The sequence below is a fragment of the Humulus lupulus genome, chromosome 2, assembly GCF_963169125.1.
Source record: "Humulus lupulus chromosome 2, drHumLupu1.1, whole genome shotgun sequence".
Lineage (NCBI taxonomy): Eukaryota > Viridiplantae > Streptophyta > Magnoliopsida > Rosales > Cannabaceae > Humulus > Humulus lupulus.
Genome location: NC_084794.1, coordinates 73,325,404 through 73,344,299, shown reverse-complemented (window position 1 = coordinate 73,344,299; position 18,896 = coordinate 73,325,404). Strand labels below are relative to the sequence as shown.

Here is an 18,896-nt window from a genome sequence, read left to right as displayed (position 1 = left end):
TTTTTTAAATTTACAATACATTAGAATACAAAGGTCATTTTTTTTTTAAAAATTACAAAATATTTTCATTTGTAACCTAAAATGTATAAAACCTTAACTAAAAAAAATGGGGGTATTAATTAAAGGGAGCAGAACATACTAAAGGGAGCAGAACATATGGCCTGTGGGCCTAGGTAGTTGGTGACTATTGAGCTTCTCAAGCAGAGTCCATCACTTGGCAGTAGAAGAAGTCCTATTAAGTGAGGATTCGAACTTGGAAGCCACTAAGCGCGGAGCTTGACAAAAATGGCTTATGGAGGTGCAGCAGTGGGTCCGCCAGCAATGGCTGCTTCATCATCAGCTTCCACTGTTCGCCAGGTGAAGTTGGAGCGAGAGAGCGAGCTTCGAATCGAAGTTGGATACGAATCCTCTCTCAGGCTCCGCCTTCTCAATGGGACGGCTGAGATTTTCGGCACCGAGCTCCCACCTGAAATCTGGCTCACTTTCCCTCCCAGGCTCAAATTTGCCGTATTTTTCTTTAATTCAAAGCATTTTCATTATCATTTTTTATTTTTATAGATTTTGAATTTTGAATATTAATTATTTGAAAGGTTTTCACTTGGTATGGAGCCACAATTGAAATGGACGGTAGTACTGAAACTGACTACACTGCAGATGAGGTATTTTCTTCTTCTTAATTTTCTAATTTCATTATGGATTATTAACTAGTTCGTATAATAGTCACTGTAAGTGCTTGATTTGCCCAGACACCCATGATTAGCTACGTGAATGTGCATGCCATATTGGATGGTCGAAGAAACCGTGCTAAAGCTTCGTCCTCTGATGGTTCCAGCACAGTTCAGGTACTTCTTGTTAATGGTTTCTATTCGTGTCATCAAACCGGAGTTATGTTTATATGTTTTCTACAAAAGAGTATGTATTACTCTTGTGAAATTGTATACTTGTGTTTTAGGAAAAGTGTTTGCTATTCAATTCTCAAATGGGTTATGGGATTGAGTTAAAACTCTTCTTGTGTTCTTTAGTGTCTGCACATTTTCATTTCAACCTCTCCTGCTCCTTCATGGTCCAGGGGCCTCGGGTCATTGTTGTGGGACCTACAGATTCTGGGAAAAGTACATTGTCAAGAATGCTTCTTAGTTGGGCAGCTAAACAGGGTTGGAAACCTACTTTTGTAGACTTGGATATTGGTCAAGGATCTATAACTCTTCCGGGATGTATTGCTGCCACTCCTATTGAAATGCCTATTGACCCAGTTGAAGGAATTCCTCTTGAGATGCCTTTGGTTTACTTCTATGGGCACACCACTCCAAGGTAACAACTGATCAGGTGATCTGCCGCGCTAAATGCAATTTTAACTTCTGAGATTCTCCAAGTCGTGCTGTTTAGTAGAAATTCCCCCTTTCGAAATTTCGATGTTTTGTGATTTTATTAAGAACTGTTTTTTTCCAGTAACAATGTGGAACTATACAAAATCCTTGTAAGGGAGCTTTCTCAAATGCTTGAGAGACAATTTGTGGGAAATGTTGAATCTCGAGCTGCTGGCATGGTGATCAATACCATGGGATGGATAGAAGGAATAGGATATGAGGTATGCAAGTTTCAGAAATATGGATTTTATACTTCCTGAACTTTTTTTCTTTTTGCTCAGATTTTTATTTTTTGAACTTGATTCTTTCTGCAGTTGCTTCTTCATGCAATTGACACATTCAATATCAACGTTGTGTTGGTTCTGGGTCAGGTAGATGCCCTTGTTTATATATTTATGTGTCCGGTTATGGTTTCAATGACTATTTATGATTATAATTTGTCCATACCTTTTATGGTAGATGATTGATACATAAATAAATTGTTATGAACTTGTGAAAATTTCTGAGAAACAATATTGTTCGTTTGCTTTCATCATGTGCAAATATTGATTAAATATTAATATGTATGTTATCTGATAGTTTGATGTTTTCAAATAGTCATCACATGATATTAATTTTTCTAATTTGTTAGCAAAATTAATACGATCATTCATATGTATGCTATCTGAAAATTTGATGTTTTCAAATAGTCATAATATTAATATTTTTAATTTGTAAGCAAAACTTTGTTTTAAATTCAGTCTGAGGATCTGCAGAATTCTCAACTGCAAGTGTTATATTGTTGCTATCAATTTAGGTCCTAAGTGCTACTATTGCTCCTGAATTATTTATGGATTTGAGACTGATAGATTCATTTATTTAGAACTTTACAAAATTATTAATTTTCCTTTTAATTTTCATTCAGGAAAAACTTTGCAGTATGCTCAGAGATGTTCTGAAAAACAAACCTGATGTGGATGTTGTAAAACTTCAAAAATCTGGAGGGGTTGTATCAAGGAATGTAAAATATCGTCAGAAGGCCAGGAGTTTGAGGATAAGGGTAACAGTTTTATGGTCAATGTTGTTACATGTTACACAATTTGATAGATTCTATAATCTAGTTTGGGGTTCTCTTTCCAATTGACAAGCTAATGCTATTTTTTTCACCAGGAATATTTTTATGGCCGTATAAACGATCTCTCCCCGCATTCTAATATTGCAAGTTTTAGTGATTTATTGGTCTATCGAATTGGCGGGGGGCCTCAGGCACCGCGGTCAGCCCTGCCAATTGGTGCAGAGCCTGCAGCAGATCCTACAAGATTAGTCCCTGTGAATATCAACCAGGATTTGCTCCATCTAGTACTTGCTGTTTCATTTGCCAAAGAACCTGAGGAAATTCTTTCAAGGTCCCTTCCTTTCTTCTACAAATTACCATTATAATACTGCTCACAAAATTATAAATACTAATACAACAAAGAACATTGGTGGCTTGTAGAATTTTATGCAGCGTTACTGAGATTGCTGATCACTTATTTGCTTATTTATTTTTCTTGCAGTAACGTTGCAGGGTTTATATACATCACAGACATTGACATTCAGAGGTTTATATTTTGAGTTTCAATAGTTTTTATAAACACCAATAAACTGAGTCTTGGTTTTGACTGGTTTATCCATATCTGACATTGCAGGAAGAAGATCACATATCTTGCACCATCCGCTGGTGATCTCCCGAGCAAATATCTGATTGTGGGAACCTTGACATGGCTCGAAACGTAATGGTAAAGACACTGAATTCTTGACTCGCTCCTCATAATCATAGTTGATAAAGGTTGATCATTAATAGTTCTCTGCAGTTGTACATTACTTCTCCTAATTTGCTCAAGGAATGGAGGAGAAAAATGTATCAAATGTCTCTGACATTAGATTTTCATGTTATAATCTGAGTCTTTGTTTAGTGTAGTGATGTCTTTAGCACAGAAAGTTTAGTTTAGTGGTTCTATAATTTTCTGTATAGCAAACTCTTGATTCTGTCTGTTCTGATGGTGGAGAAGGGAATATCCCAATTAACACTTCCTGGATTAGTTGATTACTTATATTTAACTATGAAGAGGCTTAGTTTGGTAAGATTGTTAGAACAAATATCTGCAAATGACGGGAACGTTGTTATCTTTTGGTATACAAAGTTACAAAGCAGTAATATCATTGTTGGTTGGTTGGCCTTGCCGGCTGGAAATTAATGATGTTAATTTTTTTTTAATATTTTATTTATATTTGTAAAGTGGGGCTAAAAAAAAAGTTGGCCAGTGTTTTTTAAAAAAAAAATGCTTAGAAAAGTTGGTCAATGTAGTTGTGGAAAATTTGGTTGAAATCAAATATAATGGGCTGGAAGTAAATACAAAGCAAGTTAGTCAATTGCAAATAATTAGGCCACTGAATTAGGAGCGGTGAATGAAACATGGCAGTGTTTCCTTTCTCGCTTTACAGCGTTACGCTACTTTCTGATACCAATTAGGTTGTTGTTATCATCCTTTTGAAATAAAATTAAAAATTCCTACAGAAAGAGGAAAACAGTGCAATGCAATTGAAAAAGGGTACATTGAAAAGACTCCAACATTGTGAACAAACTATTTAAAAATAGGATTGGAGTCATCTTTGCACTTAGTTTTATTTTTTCTCACTTTTGGCCCATAGCTTTTTATATTTAGTTTTATTTATTTTTATTTTACTACTCTAGTCTAGATGATAATTATGGAGATTCAATCTTTTTGTCATTGTTTATACAAAATTTGGACTAAAAAGGAGAAAAAGCGAACCATGCACTCAAAAATTAAAATCTAGTTTCCTCGAAAGTTAATGTAACGGCCTACTATTTAGGGACCGTTACACTATGTATTTCAAATAGTGTAAACCTGCTAAATGAGTCATTTGGTCATAATCGTGTAACTAAGTGTGATTAAAGATTTAGGATTAAAAATTTTAGTAAAAAATACAACATTTCACTAAAATGTTTACTATATATATTGTGATCCCGAAATATATTTTAAAGGTTAATTACAATAAAAAATTTACAACCAGTCGACCTAAGCGGCAAAATAAGGTTTAACTCTAGTTCTTCTTTAAACCCTCGGCCGTGGTGGTTGAACAGCCGCATATGTATGCATCATCACCTAAGCTCTCCAACTCAAGGATGGTCCAGCTTTCTTTTACCTTTACCTGCACCACATAACACCCGTGAGCCGAGGCTCAGCAAGAAAACTCAACATGCTCATAAACAGATAATAATATGTCACTAAATCATAATAAGCATGCCTAGCAGTAATAGCTCTATTCATGCATGTAGACAAGTCCAAATAAATGATTATGAGGTCTTGTGCCCTGAATAGATGACTAATGAGTCTATATATGGGGACCCGCACCCTAATTAAATGACTAATGAGTCTATCTCTGGGGACTCGCGCCCTAAATAGATGACTAATGAGTCTATCTCTGGGTACCCGTGAGTCTATCTCTGGGTACCCGCGCCCTAAATAGATGACTAATGAGTCTATCTATGGGGACCCGCGCCCTAAATAGATGACTTATGAGTCTATCTCTGGGTAGGTGACTAATGAGTCACTCTTTGGGGCTCTGCGCCCTAAGCCCTGTGACGTTTCAGTCACCTGAGCCTTTTGGTCCTGGCTCGAAGTAACTAGCCTTTAGACTAGACAAGCGCTTTTAGTTTTCTTTGACCTTAGGGTTGGTCAAGCATTTAATGCTCATGTTGATTAGATCTAATCATTTTGGCTCTGCATTCAATATGCTAATGCTGCTCTTGACTCGTAGGTCAATTCCATATGACCAGCGTTCAGTACTATTGCTGATCATGATTGATAAGTCAAGACTTCATGACCAATACTAACACCAATGTCGTTTTTGACTAATGAGTCAGTGCCATTCACAAGTAAGCAACGCAACTAGACATATATCATATATCAAATATCCAAATATAAGGCATTCAACATGCTTACTCAATGATCACAAACGTAATCATAATCCTGCACATTTACAGAGACTCAAGCCCTGATCAATTCTATATTTCACATTCATGCCATGTCATAATCACATGTATCGCATGCATCACATATTGGGTACAGTTTTCTTATCTTTGACCCAAGCACAGGTTACCAATAAACGACCCTCAAGCACCATCCTTGTAACGCCCTGGATAGCCAAGACTGTTACACTGTGTGTTTATAAAGTGCCAGACTTGCTAACCAAGTCAATTAAATAAAGTCGTGTTACTGAGACTATTAAGGAACTAGGGTTTAAAATGTTTTGGTCTCAAAAGCCGCATTTTCATTAAGAAATATTATTTGTTTACACGGGATCCTAAAAATACAAGTTTAGAGATCGTTTACAAAAGACACAAGGTTTATATACAATATCAGGCCATATTAAGGCAAAACAGGTAATTAGGTAATCCCTGTCCTGATCCACTCCTGGATCATGGCGATCGAACAGCTGGCTATGTACACTCCACCCCGCGGCCCTCCATCTCAGGGTTGGTCCAGCTTGCCTTTGCCTTTACCCGCACCACGTAGCACCCGTGAGCCAATGCCCAGCAAGAAAACACAACAACATAGCATAAGCAATCAATAGAAAAATCAATATCTCACACTGCATCACATGATCTCAGCCATATAGTCATTCAGTATAATCAAGTATCCAACACGTTAAACATATCAATTCATATCATATATCACTGCACAAATGATAACTAGGGCTAGCGCTCTCAGGCTGCTCCCTCCGTTATCCCACTGACTCCGGCACGCTTAGGCTGAGCTCAGTGAATATTCTCGGCTACCAGTGGCCAAGCTGCGCCTTGTGCGCAAATACTATGTACGGCACTCTTAGGCAGCTTTTACATGTCCCATGGCGTAATACCATCATTGACACGATACAAGTATCAGGAGCACTTAGTCCTATCATAATCATATAATCGGGTGCAGTTTTCTTACCTTTCAATTTACTAGCTTTGATCCCTCGACTCCTTGAGCACGATCCCCCTCGAGCCCTAGCGCTCACCTAAACACAATCATGGACCAAAGTTATCATCAACCCTCAAGTTCAAAACCTAGCCTCGGGGCCAATCCCGAGCCCCCGGGAAGTCCTAGTTCCACCAAACAAGGTGGTGGAATCAAACTGTAACGTCCCTAAGGTAGGGTACGTCTGCCACATACTCGTAATTCTAGGGTTTACGAGTATGTAAGGCACTTGACCAAAAGAATTAAATAAAATGATACGAAGAAATACAGAAAAATTTAAAACTTTTATATAAACTTATTAGAAGAAATTATTACACGTATGAATACTTTAAATTTAAGGCAGCCATATGAAAACTCTAAACCATTATTGCATTGTTACTGAGTCCGTGCTCCACAAGTTGCTCAACAGCTAAAGCCACACCTGGAAAAATGTTGGAAAATAACATAATGAGCTAACGCTCAGTAAGCAAATCTCATGCATACACATACACATGAATGTCGTGAGTTTGTAGTGCACATATACTAATATGCTGACTTATATACTTATGCATTTCATTTATTGCTCATGCACTTTCAAACTTTACTTTTATGCTATTTCTTTTAGTTTCACATTTTTATGGGCCCAATATCACTTGTGCACACTGTTTGATTCAGCCAATGCCTGCAGGGCTTGTTACACATATCATATAGAATCCCATGGGTTCTCCTCCGGCTAGCCATCATCTCAGCTAGGCTCATCATAACACTCATTTCATCGTTGCCATAGCTGCCATACTTATTACACATATGGAGGAGAAAGACGGAAACATGGCAAACATATCTGAATGGTCAACTCTGACCTAGCCCACACTAGTGGGCAGCCACTATAAGTCTTATAGACTTCCGTCTTCTTTACTGAACTTACTTGATTGCTTCATCAAAACAGTGGCACCCTTTTTAAACATCTTATTATCACTTTGCTTAAGCCTTGTGTCATTAAAATGTTTAACTTTACATAAGACTTTTCAAGACATTTCATAACTTTTCTCATATCCATATGCATGGTCTTATATCACATAAATGTACATGCCATGCATACATGCTGATGCTGAAATGCCAATGTTCGTGTTCATGACTGATGTTGATGGTATTCAATCAAGGCATTGTATCACATCTCATATAACTCAAAACATCTTTAGTCATAATACATGAAGCTTTGGGTTGGTGGCGTTGTTATACCTTAACGTAGAGCTATGGCTCAGGTCTAAGGTTTCCAGCCTAAAAACTTAAACGCTTCATATATCATAACATATAACAAATCATGAACATAGAGTAATCCACATATCCATCAACATAAGAACACATACTTGCACATAATTCATATCATTCTTAACCAAGTAAGACATCTTTCACATATCACAGAATTCATCAATTACATATCACACAACACCCTTATGGTGTTCATATAACCATTCTTCACATACTTATCATATGCATCATCATCATACCATACTTAACTCATCAGATGTACACAATCAATGTAGTCATGCATCTTACACTTAAGCACAAAAGGTGAGATTTACTTACCTTAGGTCCTTAGCTTATTTTAAAATTCCTCACCAAGAGTCAATCAATCAAATCCATACAAATCCTATTCAATGCACATCATTTATTAAATTCTATCAAAATCATAAATATACACTATTGATAGTGTATATTAATAATACCAGAAACTATATAAATGATAATAATAAATTATTATCAACGTAATGCAAATAACTCTTCATATAAAACAATGCTTTAAACCTTGCTCATAAGATAATGTACTCTTATGATAATAATAATAATAATCCCAACAAAATAATAATTATCGTCTATAATTAAACTTATTTCGATATTAATAACAAAATACTTTAATAGCAATACGTATATGAATGTATATATTCAAATAATCATTTTATAAAAGAAATCATATTTTTAACATAAAGTTGTAATAATCAATATAATGATAATAATATAAATATAAATATTTCTATTATTATTAAATAGTCATAATATCAATTCCAGTGATATAATAAATATACTTTCTCCAAAATTCACTGGTCTTACAAATATCAATAACTGTAAGAAACTAATATTTGATATTATTTTAATATTCAAATATTAACAAAATATTAACATATAAGAATAATTGTTAAATAATACGTTTACTATAAATCACACTTTTCATAGATATATATATATACATAAAACTGTATTCTTGATTTACTTAACAAAACAATAACAATAATAATTAAAATTAATTAATCATAATAATTTCCATATTAATGGAAAAATCAATTAAATATGTATTTTTATACTTTATTTAATATCTAATATTTTCTAGAAAATTGGACAGCACAACGGCTATAAAGTGGACAATTCCAAAATCAAAACCTGTATCAAAAATATATATAATCCCAGACAGCCAGTAATTTACAGAAAATATTCCATATATCAATAATATATAATTATATACTATAAATACACATAATAACAATTACTCTAATCAATCACAATTAAATCACAATATATAGGTTAAAGAAATTATACCAAAATGATCGGGTTCCACAACAAGTCAAACGATGATTTTCTGAGACTCAAAACGTACTTCGGAACCTCGAACACTAAGTTTCGACCGTCGGTCTACGGTGGATCGCGGTGGCTCGTGGTGGGCCCACCACCCAACTATGGTAGATGTAGGAACAAGTTATTGGGTTTTGAAGCCCACAACACGAGGAGCACGATGGTGGTGACGGATCGACAAACGGATGCCCGAGGTGGCCGAATCGCAACTTTGAAGTCGCGGGGTGGCCGAACTTAAATCGAGTGGTTGAGGCGTTTAATCGGCGAGTGAGCTCTAGATTCCCGCGTGGGTCGATAGTTCGGAGGCCTCTGAATCCAACGGTCCGGCGCGTGGCTAAAAATGGTGGCCGGAAAGTACTCCTGCGTCGTCGGCAACAGTAATACGCAGAGGAGAGAGAGAGAGAGAGAGAGAGAGAGAGAGAGAGAGAGAGAGAGAGAGAGAGAGGTTTTCTGAGGAGAGAGAGAGAGGGTTCGGGTAAAAAGAAAGGCTGAAGCCTTTTCTTTTCTTTTTTTTTTATTTTTTATTTTTTATTATTTTTAAAAATTACACTTGGACCCAAAATACTAAAATTCTTTTCAAATAAGCCCTTTAGCAAAACTTTCTTAATTTTATAAAAATCCCCAATTAAAATTATATGACATTCGGGTCCAATACTTGACTATTCAAGTTTCTCTCTCTTTAATCTCATTAAAAACATAAAATGATATTTTAAATACTATTTTTCCATTACTATTTCTTAAATTTGTAAACTTGTATATTTTATGTATTAAAACTCTGATTTATAATAAAAAAAATGTATAATGAAAATGTTGGATATTACAATCCTTCCCCCGTTAAAATAATTTCGTCCTCGAAATTTCAAACTAAATTTGATAATCAGAGACAAGAACTACCATTACAAATAAACAGAACAACATTTCACAGCATAAGATTTTATACACAACACTTACTTTCACCCCGAAAACAAAACTTATTCCTGACTTGTAATCCTTATCATATATAAAAAGGCGAGGATGTGTAAACACCTCACATGAGGACTACAATATAGAAAGAAAGGAAATAAGCTATAACAATAGTATAAATTACAATGAATGTATACGAAAATACAAACGAATCCTCATCATCCATACTTTTGAACACAAACCACATAACGTAGGAAGAGAAAATGACCATCATCATGAAAACATCCTTGATCTTCATGTCTTACAGTCAATTTTTTTTTTTTTTTTTTTTTTTGCATAAAATTAGATAACTAGAAAACAATTATATAGCCGATGAAGATTATTCTTTAAAACCAAGTCTTTATGAAACCCTTTCGTTGTCAAAACCGACTTCTTGCCCTGAATGAGAAATAGTGAGATAGGCCATTCATTAGGTACCAGTTCAGAAAAGCCTGACTCTCATTCTTTCTCTAAGAAAACATTTAAAAATCAAAATTGTTTCCAAATGTATAAAATAATAAAGGGCATATTGATACTATGCTAGAATGCAAATAACCGTGGCCACTCGGAAATTCACACACTTAGCTTAGTATCCCTTCATTGAATAAAACATGGGATAAGTCTTGACTGACCAATCCACCACTTCATCTACTAAAACGAATAATTCTCACATGTCTAATAAGTTAGACATGTCTCATTTCAACACCTATACCAATAATACTCAGTCATCACTTCACACAAGTAATACATTATCTTACTTTCGGAATAAAACAGCTAATATACTATAATTTAATCGCCGAAAGTAATTCACACTACAGAGTAATTCAGTAAATAACATTTATCACCTCGATTCATTCAACAATTTATAAATTGTTTCCATGTTCAAATCAGATCGCAAAATCAATAGAAGTGATTTCCATGTCGACAAAATTTAATAAGTTTGACTTTCATCATCAGAGAGGATAGCGTAACACATTGAACAAGATAAAATCTGTGATATCTATCTTGAAAACAAACAAATTCAAGGATCCAATGACCCAACAGTTCAACACATTTTTCTATAAATAAAATTCATCACATACACACTAAAACACAATCAATCTCAAGCTTTTGAAAACCAAGTCATTATTACTTCCATCCATTACTCAAGCTAAGCAACCCATGGCATCCTCATCATCTCAGCTGAACTTAGACCTAACTTTAGCTTTACCTGAGCCAAATCTTCCCACTATCGAATCTTCACCACAAATTTCTGCACCCCTACCACAACTAATGGTGTATCCTACGGTACACATCCCAGAACGAAATACTCAATTTCCCAGAGTTTGGCTTCCCAAATTTTATTCTGATACTGGCCTTGTCACGGTGGAGGATTCAGCTATGCTCGATAAAAAGGTGGCCATTAGTATAGGTCAAAGCATACTCACCCCTAAAGACCAAATAATTTTATCCCATAGGTCAGACCTACAAGCTGTAAAAGATTCCTTAGTTCTTACCACTCAGGCGGCAGCATCGGTCTCAAACCTAGGCCAACGGGTTCTTGCAAGAGAACAAGAGGTTGACCACTTGAAAAGGTATATAGAAACACAAAAACAAGAGATGATAACCATTAGAAATGCCAACAAGGCATTGACTCGAGAGAAGGAGAAGTTGGTTAAGGAGAATGGGACTTTAACTACACTTCTTGCTAACTACTCAGTCGATATGAAGGAAAAATTTCAGACACTGCAAACTACTGGGGAGACCCTTAGAGTTGAACAACAAAAGTTGATTGACGAGGTAGAACGTGTCCAAAACCCCAATCCTTAATAGATTATGTATTTTTTTTTTTTTTTTTATCTATATATTACTACTGTTTCACTAAAGTCTCTTATTGTGTGTGCTCTCAGCAACAACCTAAAACTTTGCTCTCCAAAACACTAACCTGACATATTAACCCTTAACACACTAACTGAACTGATAGATCACTTTCAAAGCTTGAGAATATCAATTAACAATCCAAACATTGACATCGATAAATCATCAATTATTTATCACATCAATAATAAAGCCATGCATTCAGATAAATAACAAACTTCAATTTCTCTACCGTGCATGAGAATATTCATTTAATCCAAGCTCATACTTATATCATGGAAACTCAAACACACAATGAGTTTCTAATACAATTATACAACATCATTAACATACATTAACTAAAATATGGATAAATTATACTAACCATTAACGTGTGGCTTGTCTTGTGGCGGAACTCAGTAGCATTTCAGATCCCAAAATCTAATAACATAACGAGTATACGACATCTACAAACTCAAAGCTCTGATACCATTTGTAACGTCCCTAAGGTAGGGTACGTCTGCCACATACTCGTAATTCTAGGGTTTACGAGTATGTAAGGCACTTGACCAAAAGAATTAAATAAAATGATACGAAGAAATACAGAAAAATTTAAAACTTTTATATAAACTTATTAGAAGAAATTATTACACGTATGAATACTTTAAATTTAAGGCAGCCATATGAAAACTCTAAACCATTATTGCATTGCTACTGAGTCCGTGCTCCACAAGTTGCTCAACAGCTAAAGCCACACCTGGAAAAATGTTGGAAAATAACATAATGAGCTAACGCTCAGTAAGCAAATCTCATGCATACACATACACATGAATGTCGTGAGTTTGTAGTGCACATATACTAATATGCTGACTTATATACTTATGCATTTCATTTATTGCTCATGCACTTTCAAACTTTACTTTTATGCTATTTCTTTTAGTTTCACATTTTTATGGGCCCAATATCACTTGTGCACACTGTTTGATTCAGCCAATGCCTGCAGGGCTTGTTACACATATCATATAGAATCCCATGGGTTCTCCTCCGGCTAGCCATCATCTCAGCTAGGCTCATCATAACACTCATTTCATCGTTGCCATAGCTGCCATACTTATTACACATATGGAGGAGAAAGACGGAAACATGGCAAACATATCTGAATGGTCAACTCTGACCTAGCCCACACTAGTGGGCAGCCACTATAAGTCTTATAGACTTCCGTCTTCTTTACTGAACTTACTTGATTGCTTCATCAAAACAGTGGCACCCTTTTTAAACATCTTATTATCACTTTGCTTAAGCCTTGTGTCATTAAAATGTTTAACTTTACATAAGACTTTTCAAGACATTTCATAACTTTTCTCATATCCATATGCATGGTCTTATATCACATAAATGTACATGCCATGCATACATGCTGATGCTGAAATGCCAATGTTCGTGTTCATGACTGATGTTGATGGTATTCAATCAAGGCATTGTATCACATCTCATATAACTCAAAACATCTTTAGTCATAATACATGAAGCTTTGGGTTGGTGGCGTTGTTATACCTTAACGTAGAGCTATGGCTCAGGTCTAAGGTTTCCAGCCTAAAAACTTAAACGCTTCATATATCATAACATATAACAAATCATGAACATAGAGTAATCCACATATCCATCAACATAAGAACACATACTTGCACATAATTCATATCATTCTTAACCAAGTAAGACATCTTTCACATATCACAGAATTCATCAATTACATATCACACAACACCCTTATGGTGTTCATATAACCATTCTTCACATACTTATCATATGCATCATCATCATACCATACTTAACTCATCAGATGTACACAATCAATGTAGTCATGCATCTTACACTTAAGCACAAAAGGTGAGATTTACTTACCTTAGGTCCTTAGCTTATTTTAAAATTCCTCACCAAGAGTCAATCAATCAAATCCATACAAATCCTATTCAATGCACATCATTTATTAAATTCTATCAAAATCATAAATATACACTATTGATAGTGTATATTAATAATACCAGAAACTATATAAATGATAATAATAAATTATTATCAACGTAATGCAAATAACTCTTCATATAAAACAATGCTTTAAACCTTGCTCATAAGATAATGTACTCTTATGATAATAATAATAATAATCCCAACAAAATAATAATTATCGTCTATAATTAAACTTATTTCGATATTAATAACAAAATACTTTAATAGCAATACGTATATGAATGTATATATTCAAATAATCATTTTATAAAAGAAATCATATTTTTAACATAAAGTTGTAATAATCAATATAATGATAATAATATAAATATAAATATTTCTATTATTATTAAATAGTCATAATATCAATTCCAGTGATATAATAAATATACTTTCTCCAAAATTCACTGGTCTTACAAATATCAATAACTGTAAGAAACTAATATTTGATATTATTTTAATATTCAAATATTAACAAAATATTAACATATAAGAATAATTGTTAAATAATACGTTTACTATAAATCACACTTTTCATAGATATATATATACATAAAACTGTATTCTTGATTTACTTAACAAAACAATAACAATAATAATTAAAATTAATTAATCATAATAATTTCCATATTAATGGAAAAATCAATTAAATATGTATTTTTATACTTTATTTAATATCTAATATTTTCTAGAAAATTGGACAGCACAACGGCTATAAAGTGGACAATTCCAAAATCAAAACCTGTATCAAAAATATATATAATCCCAGACAGCCAGTAATTTACAGAAAATATTCCATATATCAATAATATATAATTATATAATATAAATACACATAATAACAATTACTCTAATCAATCACAATTAAATCACAATATATAGGTTAAAGAAATTATACCAAAATGATCGGGTTCCACAACAAGTCAAACGATGATTTTCTGAGACTCAAAACGTACTTCGGAACCTCGAACACTAAGTTTCGACCGTCGGTCTACGGTGGATCGCGGTGGCTCGTGGTGGGCCCACCACCCAACTATGGTAGATGTAGGAACAAGTTATTGGGTTTTGAAGCCCACAACACGAGGAGCACGATGGTGGTGACGGATCGACAAACGGATGCCCGAGGTGGCCGAATCGCAACTTTGAAGTCGCGGGGTGGCCGAACTTAAATCGAGTGGTTGAGGCGTTTAATCGGCGAGTGAGCTCTAGATTCCCGCGTGGGTCGATAGTTCGGAGGCCTCTGAATCCAACGGTCCGGCGCGTGGCTAAAAATGGTGGCCGGAAAGTACTCCTGCGTCGTCGGCAACAGTAATACGCAGAGGAGAGAGAGAGAGAGAGAGAGAGAGAGAGAGAGGTTTTCTGAGGAGAGAGAGAGAGGGTTCGGGTAAAAAGAAAGGCTGAAGCCTTTTCTTTTCTTTTTTTTTTATTTTTTATTTTTTATTATTTTTAAAAATTACACTTGGACCCAAAATACTAAAATTCTTTTCAAATAAGCCCTTTAGCAAAACTTTCTTAATTTTATAAAAATCCCCAATTAAAATTATATGACATTCGGGTCCAATACTTGACTATTCAAGTTTCTCTCTCTTTAATCTCATTAAAAACATAAAATGATATTTTAAATACTATTTTTCCATTACTATTTCTTAAATTTGTAAACTTGTATATTTTATGTATTAAAACTCTGATTTATAATAAAAAAAATGTATAATGAAAATGTTGGATATTACACAAACCCCAAACCCTAGGTCAAAAGCCCTTGCAAACAACCCTAAAATCCCCTTCAGAAGGCAGGGTAGCGCTACAGCGCTCATGGGAGGGCGCTACAACGCTACAAACAGAAGCCAAAATCCCCTCAGCATCATGGCCTAGCGCTGTAGCGCTAGTCACAGACTGGCCAACACCAATTTTTCCCTTCTGCGACTTTCCCCGAACCAACCTCAACCAAAACTCTTCCAAACCTTTCCCAACCTCAAAAATAACCTTATGACCAAACTCCACTCATCCCAAGCACTCCAAACACCTAGAACTCAAGCACATTCATCCACAAACTCAGAATTCACCATAGCCACTCCTAAACACTAAAACTCAGCAGAAACCAATTGAACAACAAAGTTATAATTTAGGCTTTATACCTTTGATAGGATTTCGACCACAAGCTGTCTCTAGACCTCCTTGGCTTGCTTTTCCTTAACCTTTGCCCTGAATTTCCCCAAAGTTCCCCATCAAACTCACTTATACACCATAGTTCAGAAACCAAACCAACAACTGAAGAAATTACAGAACCTTACCTCAAGTGATGGCCTAACCTTGCTAAACCCTTGTCAAATCCTCAATCTTAGCTTAGTAACCTTGTGGCTTAATTGAACTAGCTCTCCTCTGAATTTTGCTTCAAAAATAATGGAGAAAAGTGGTAAGAGAACCACAAACCGACCCAAGGAGAACCACTCTGTTTTCCTTCCTTTCTTTTCCTTTCCTTTTTCTTTCTTTTCAGACTTCTGTAATATTCTACAAATCTCACTAACATAAAGCCTCAGTAATACCCATCTTTAAAAGCCAAATGACCTTAATACCCTCCCTATTAATTCTAAACCCTTTAATCCACTTAGGGGCATTTTAGTCATTTTACCCAATTTCCGCTAACTCCTCAAGTGTCTCTAATATTTCCCGCTTAATTCTCGATACCTAATTAACCACCAATAATATTCCTCAATGTCCAAATAGACTCCAGTATATTCGCTACATTCCCATTTATACCCCTAAGCTCATCCCGAGCCGGGTATAAATCCCCGCCATGACTTTTCCGCTACCTTGCTCACTAGGATCGTCTCGAGTCACAAATCACAGATATATCCAAATAATAATGTGGTCTTGACAATTATCACATATATCAAAACAATTATGCCCATAATGGACAAAATTACGATTATGCCCTTCTAACCTAATCAGGGCCTACATGCATACTAATACACATAGTCATGCATCTCAAATATTCAATTAGTCATATAACATGCTTTAAATCATAATCATGCATCTTAATCATTAAAGTCACACATAATTCTCATTATGCCCTCCAGGCACACTAATCAAGGCCCTTAAGCCTTATTAGTGAATTTGGGACGTCGAATCCTATTCAACTAGCTAGTAGGATTGATCCCAAGCCCTTAGAATTAAGTTCCCATGATTAAAAACCCAAAATGGCCAAAATTTCCCTTAAGCGTGTCCCCCCCCCCCCCCCCCCCCCTAATCTTTGAGTCGCGACCCACCTCCAAATAGGGACGAGCCCCTTCTCTGCCTGTGCCTAACGCCGCGACCCTAACTGCCCATCAGCCAACTTCACCATTTCCGTCAAGCCTGGGCCGCGGCCCGACCACGAACCCAGCCATAACCTGCGTATTCTCCCACTTAAAACATTCCAAAAACCTATCCAAACATATCCAAATCCCAAAATCAAAGTTCCCAAACATCTGAATTATCCAAAACTATTAAAACCCAAGTCTTAAATCATCAAAACATAAAATTCAATCAAAGCTTAAAAACTTGAAAACTTAAAACTTGGATTACCTCTGATTAAGTCGTTTCCCAACGAAATCCTATGGCTAATAAACTTCTAATCTTTCCTAAAATCGCTATGCATCGATCATTGCTTGAATCCGAGTCCTAGAACTTGAGTTTCCTTCAAAAATGCGAACGGTGTCAAAAAGGGAACGGGAAAGAGAGAGAACGTTATGAACGTTCTTTTTATTTGTGACATGTTACTTCAAGTTTAAGTAATCTTAAGCAAATCCTAATGCTCTGAGTCCCAAAAATGCCCCCGGGGGTAAAATAGTCAAAATTCCCAGAATTCCTTAATGATCTCACTAACTCTCAATTTATCATCAAATAATCATTCTCATTACCCAATATCCCAGTAATGTGCTAAATACCCAAAATACCCATTGACTCACTCTGAGTCAAGTATGAATCTGTTTGTGACTTTCCAACTAGCTTGCTCCCTAAGATCGTCTCGTGCTGAGTAACCCAAACATACCCACATAGTAATGTAGTACCACACACATACCACATATATGCCAAATATACCCATAACGTGCCAAATTATGAAAATTACCCAATTAAACAGAAATTGGCCCACATGCATATTCAATACACCTAAACATGCATATCAAGTCATATTATAATATAACTCACATAATCACATAATAATACACATAATTCCATAATTTGTCTTCCTAGCCCCCTAATCAAAGCCCTAAGTCTTATTATGAAATTTGGGACGTTACAGTTAATTATTATTTTTTAATTATTTTAATTTGTTTTTATTAATTAAAATATATTTTTAATTATTTTTGTAATTTTAAAAAATTTATAAGTTGGACTAATAAAAATATAATATGTGTCAAAGTTATTTTTTAAAATCTATTTTGATTATTTAATTATTAATTGAGGATAATTTGATCATATTAAAAAAATTGTTGACTAAATTTGAAATCAACATACCAAAGTATGTATTTCTACCAAATGAGTATCGTTTGAAATTACAAAGTAGGTACTAGATAATCATTATTGAAAGAGAATTGCTAAGGGGCACTACTAGTACTCAACACCACAAGGAGGTGACATAGTGTTATTGGTGCAATCCAATATAGGGTCTCATACATTTGACTTTAATAATAATTATGAAGTATTGCTAACCAACTATAAGGTGCCACCTCATGTGGTGTTGGACACCTTAAGGTGCCAAATAACAACACTATTATTGGAAACATAGGATATGAAGTTTGTAAGAGGGTACTAAATGAGTTTTATCCTATTTACAATTACAAATATATATATACCAGGTGCAAGCAACAGTTCAATGCATGTTTGCTTAATTTTATTTAGAAAATTTATTAATTTTTTTTATTATTATGTTTTTTATGATTGGCATATAAATTTTAAAAAATAAACAATATTATATATAAAAGAATGACAAAAATATATTAAAAGAAAAATTAAACCAAAAAATTGTCTATGGTTTTTTAAAATAATAATAATATGATAACATTTTAGATCACAACTCACAAACTATTATATTCAATGTATAAAATATTCATTATATTATTCAAAGCACACCTCAATGATTTGAGGATAAACTTCT

At 34.7% G+C, this 18,896-nt stretch overlaps 1 protein-coding gene across 1 annotated transcript; it reads left to right on the top strand.

Moving 5' to 3' along the window:
* The first annotated feature begins 188 nt into the window (after positions 1-188).
* On the top strand, positions 189-3,583 carry LOC133818031 (protein CLP1 homolog). Its single transcript, XM_062250714.1, has 10 exons — positions 189-507; positions 591-659; positions 747-842; positions 1,070-1,311; positions 1,450-1,588; positions 1,682-1,738; positions 2,272-2,406; positions 2,517-2,752; positions 2,903-2,947; positions 3,035-3,583. Exons 1-10 carry the CDS (start codon positions 286-288, stop codon positions 3,120-3,122), a joined length of 1,329 nt encoding a protein of 442 aa, XP_062106698.1. The 5' UTR covers positions 189-285; the 3' UTR covers positions 3,123-3,583.
* Positions 3,584-18,896: the final 15,313 nt, after the last annotated feature.

Excerpts from the sequence above, each read along its gene's own strand:
- LOC133818031 (XM_062250714.1), top strand. The coding sequence starts at position 286 with ATGGCTTATGGAGGTGCAGCAGTGGGTCCGCCAGCAATGGCTGCTTCA. Across the intron at positions 1,589-1,681 it reads TAGAAGGAATAGGATATGAG|TTGCTTCTTCATGCAATTGA; the intron begins GTATGCAAGTTT and ends TTCTTTCTGCAG. Across the intron at positions 1,739-2,271 it reads TTGTGTTGGTTCTGGGTCAG|GAAAAACTTTGCAGTATGCT; the intron begins GTAGATGCCCTT and ends ATTTTCATTCAG.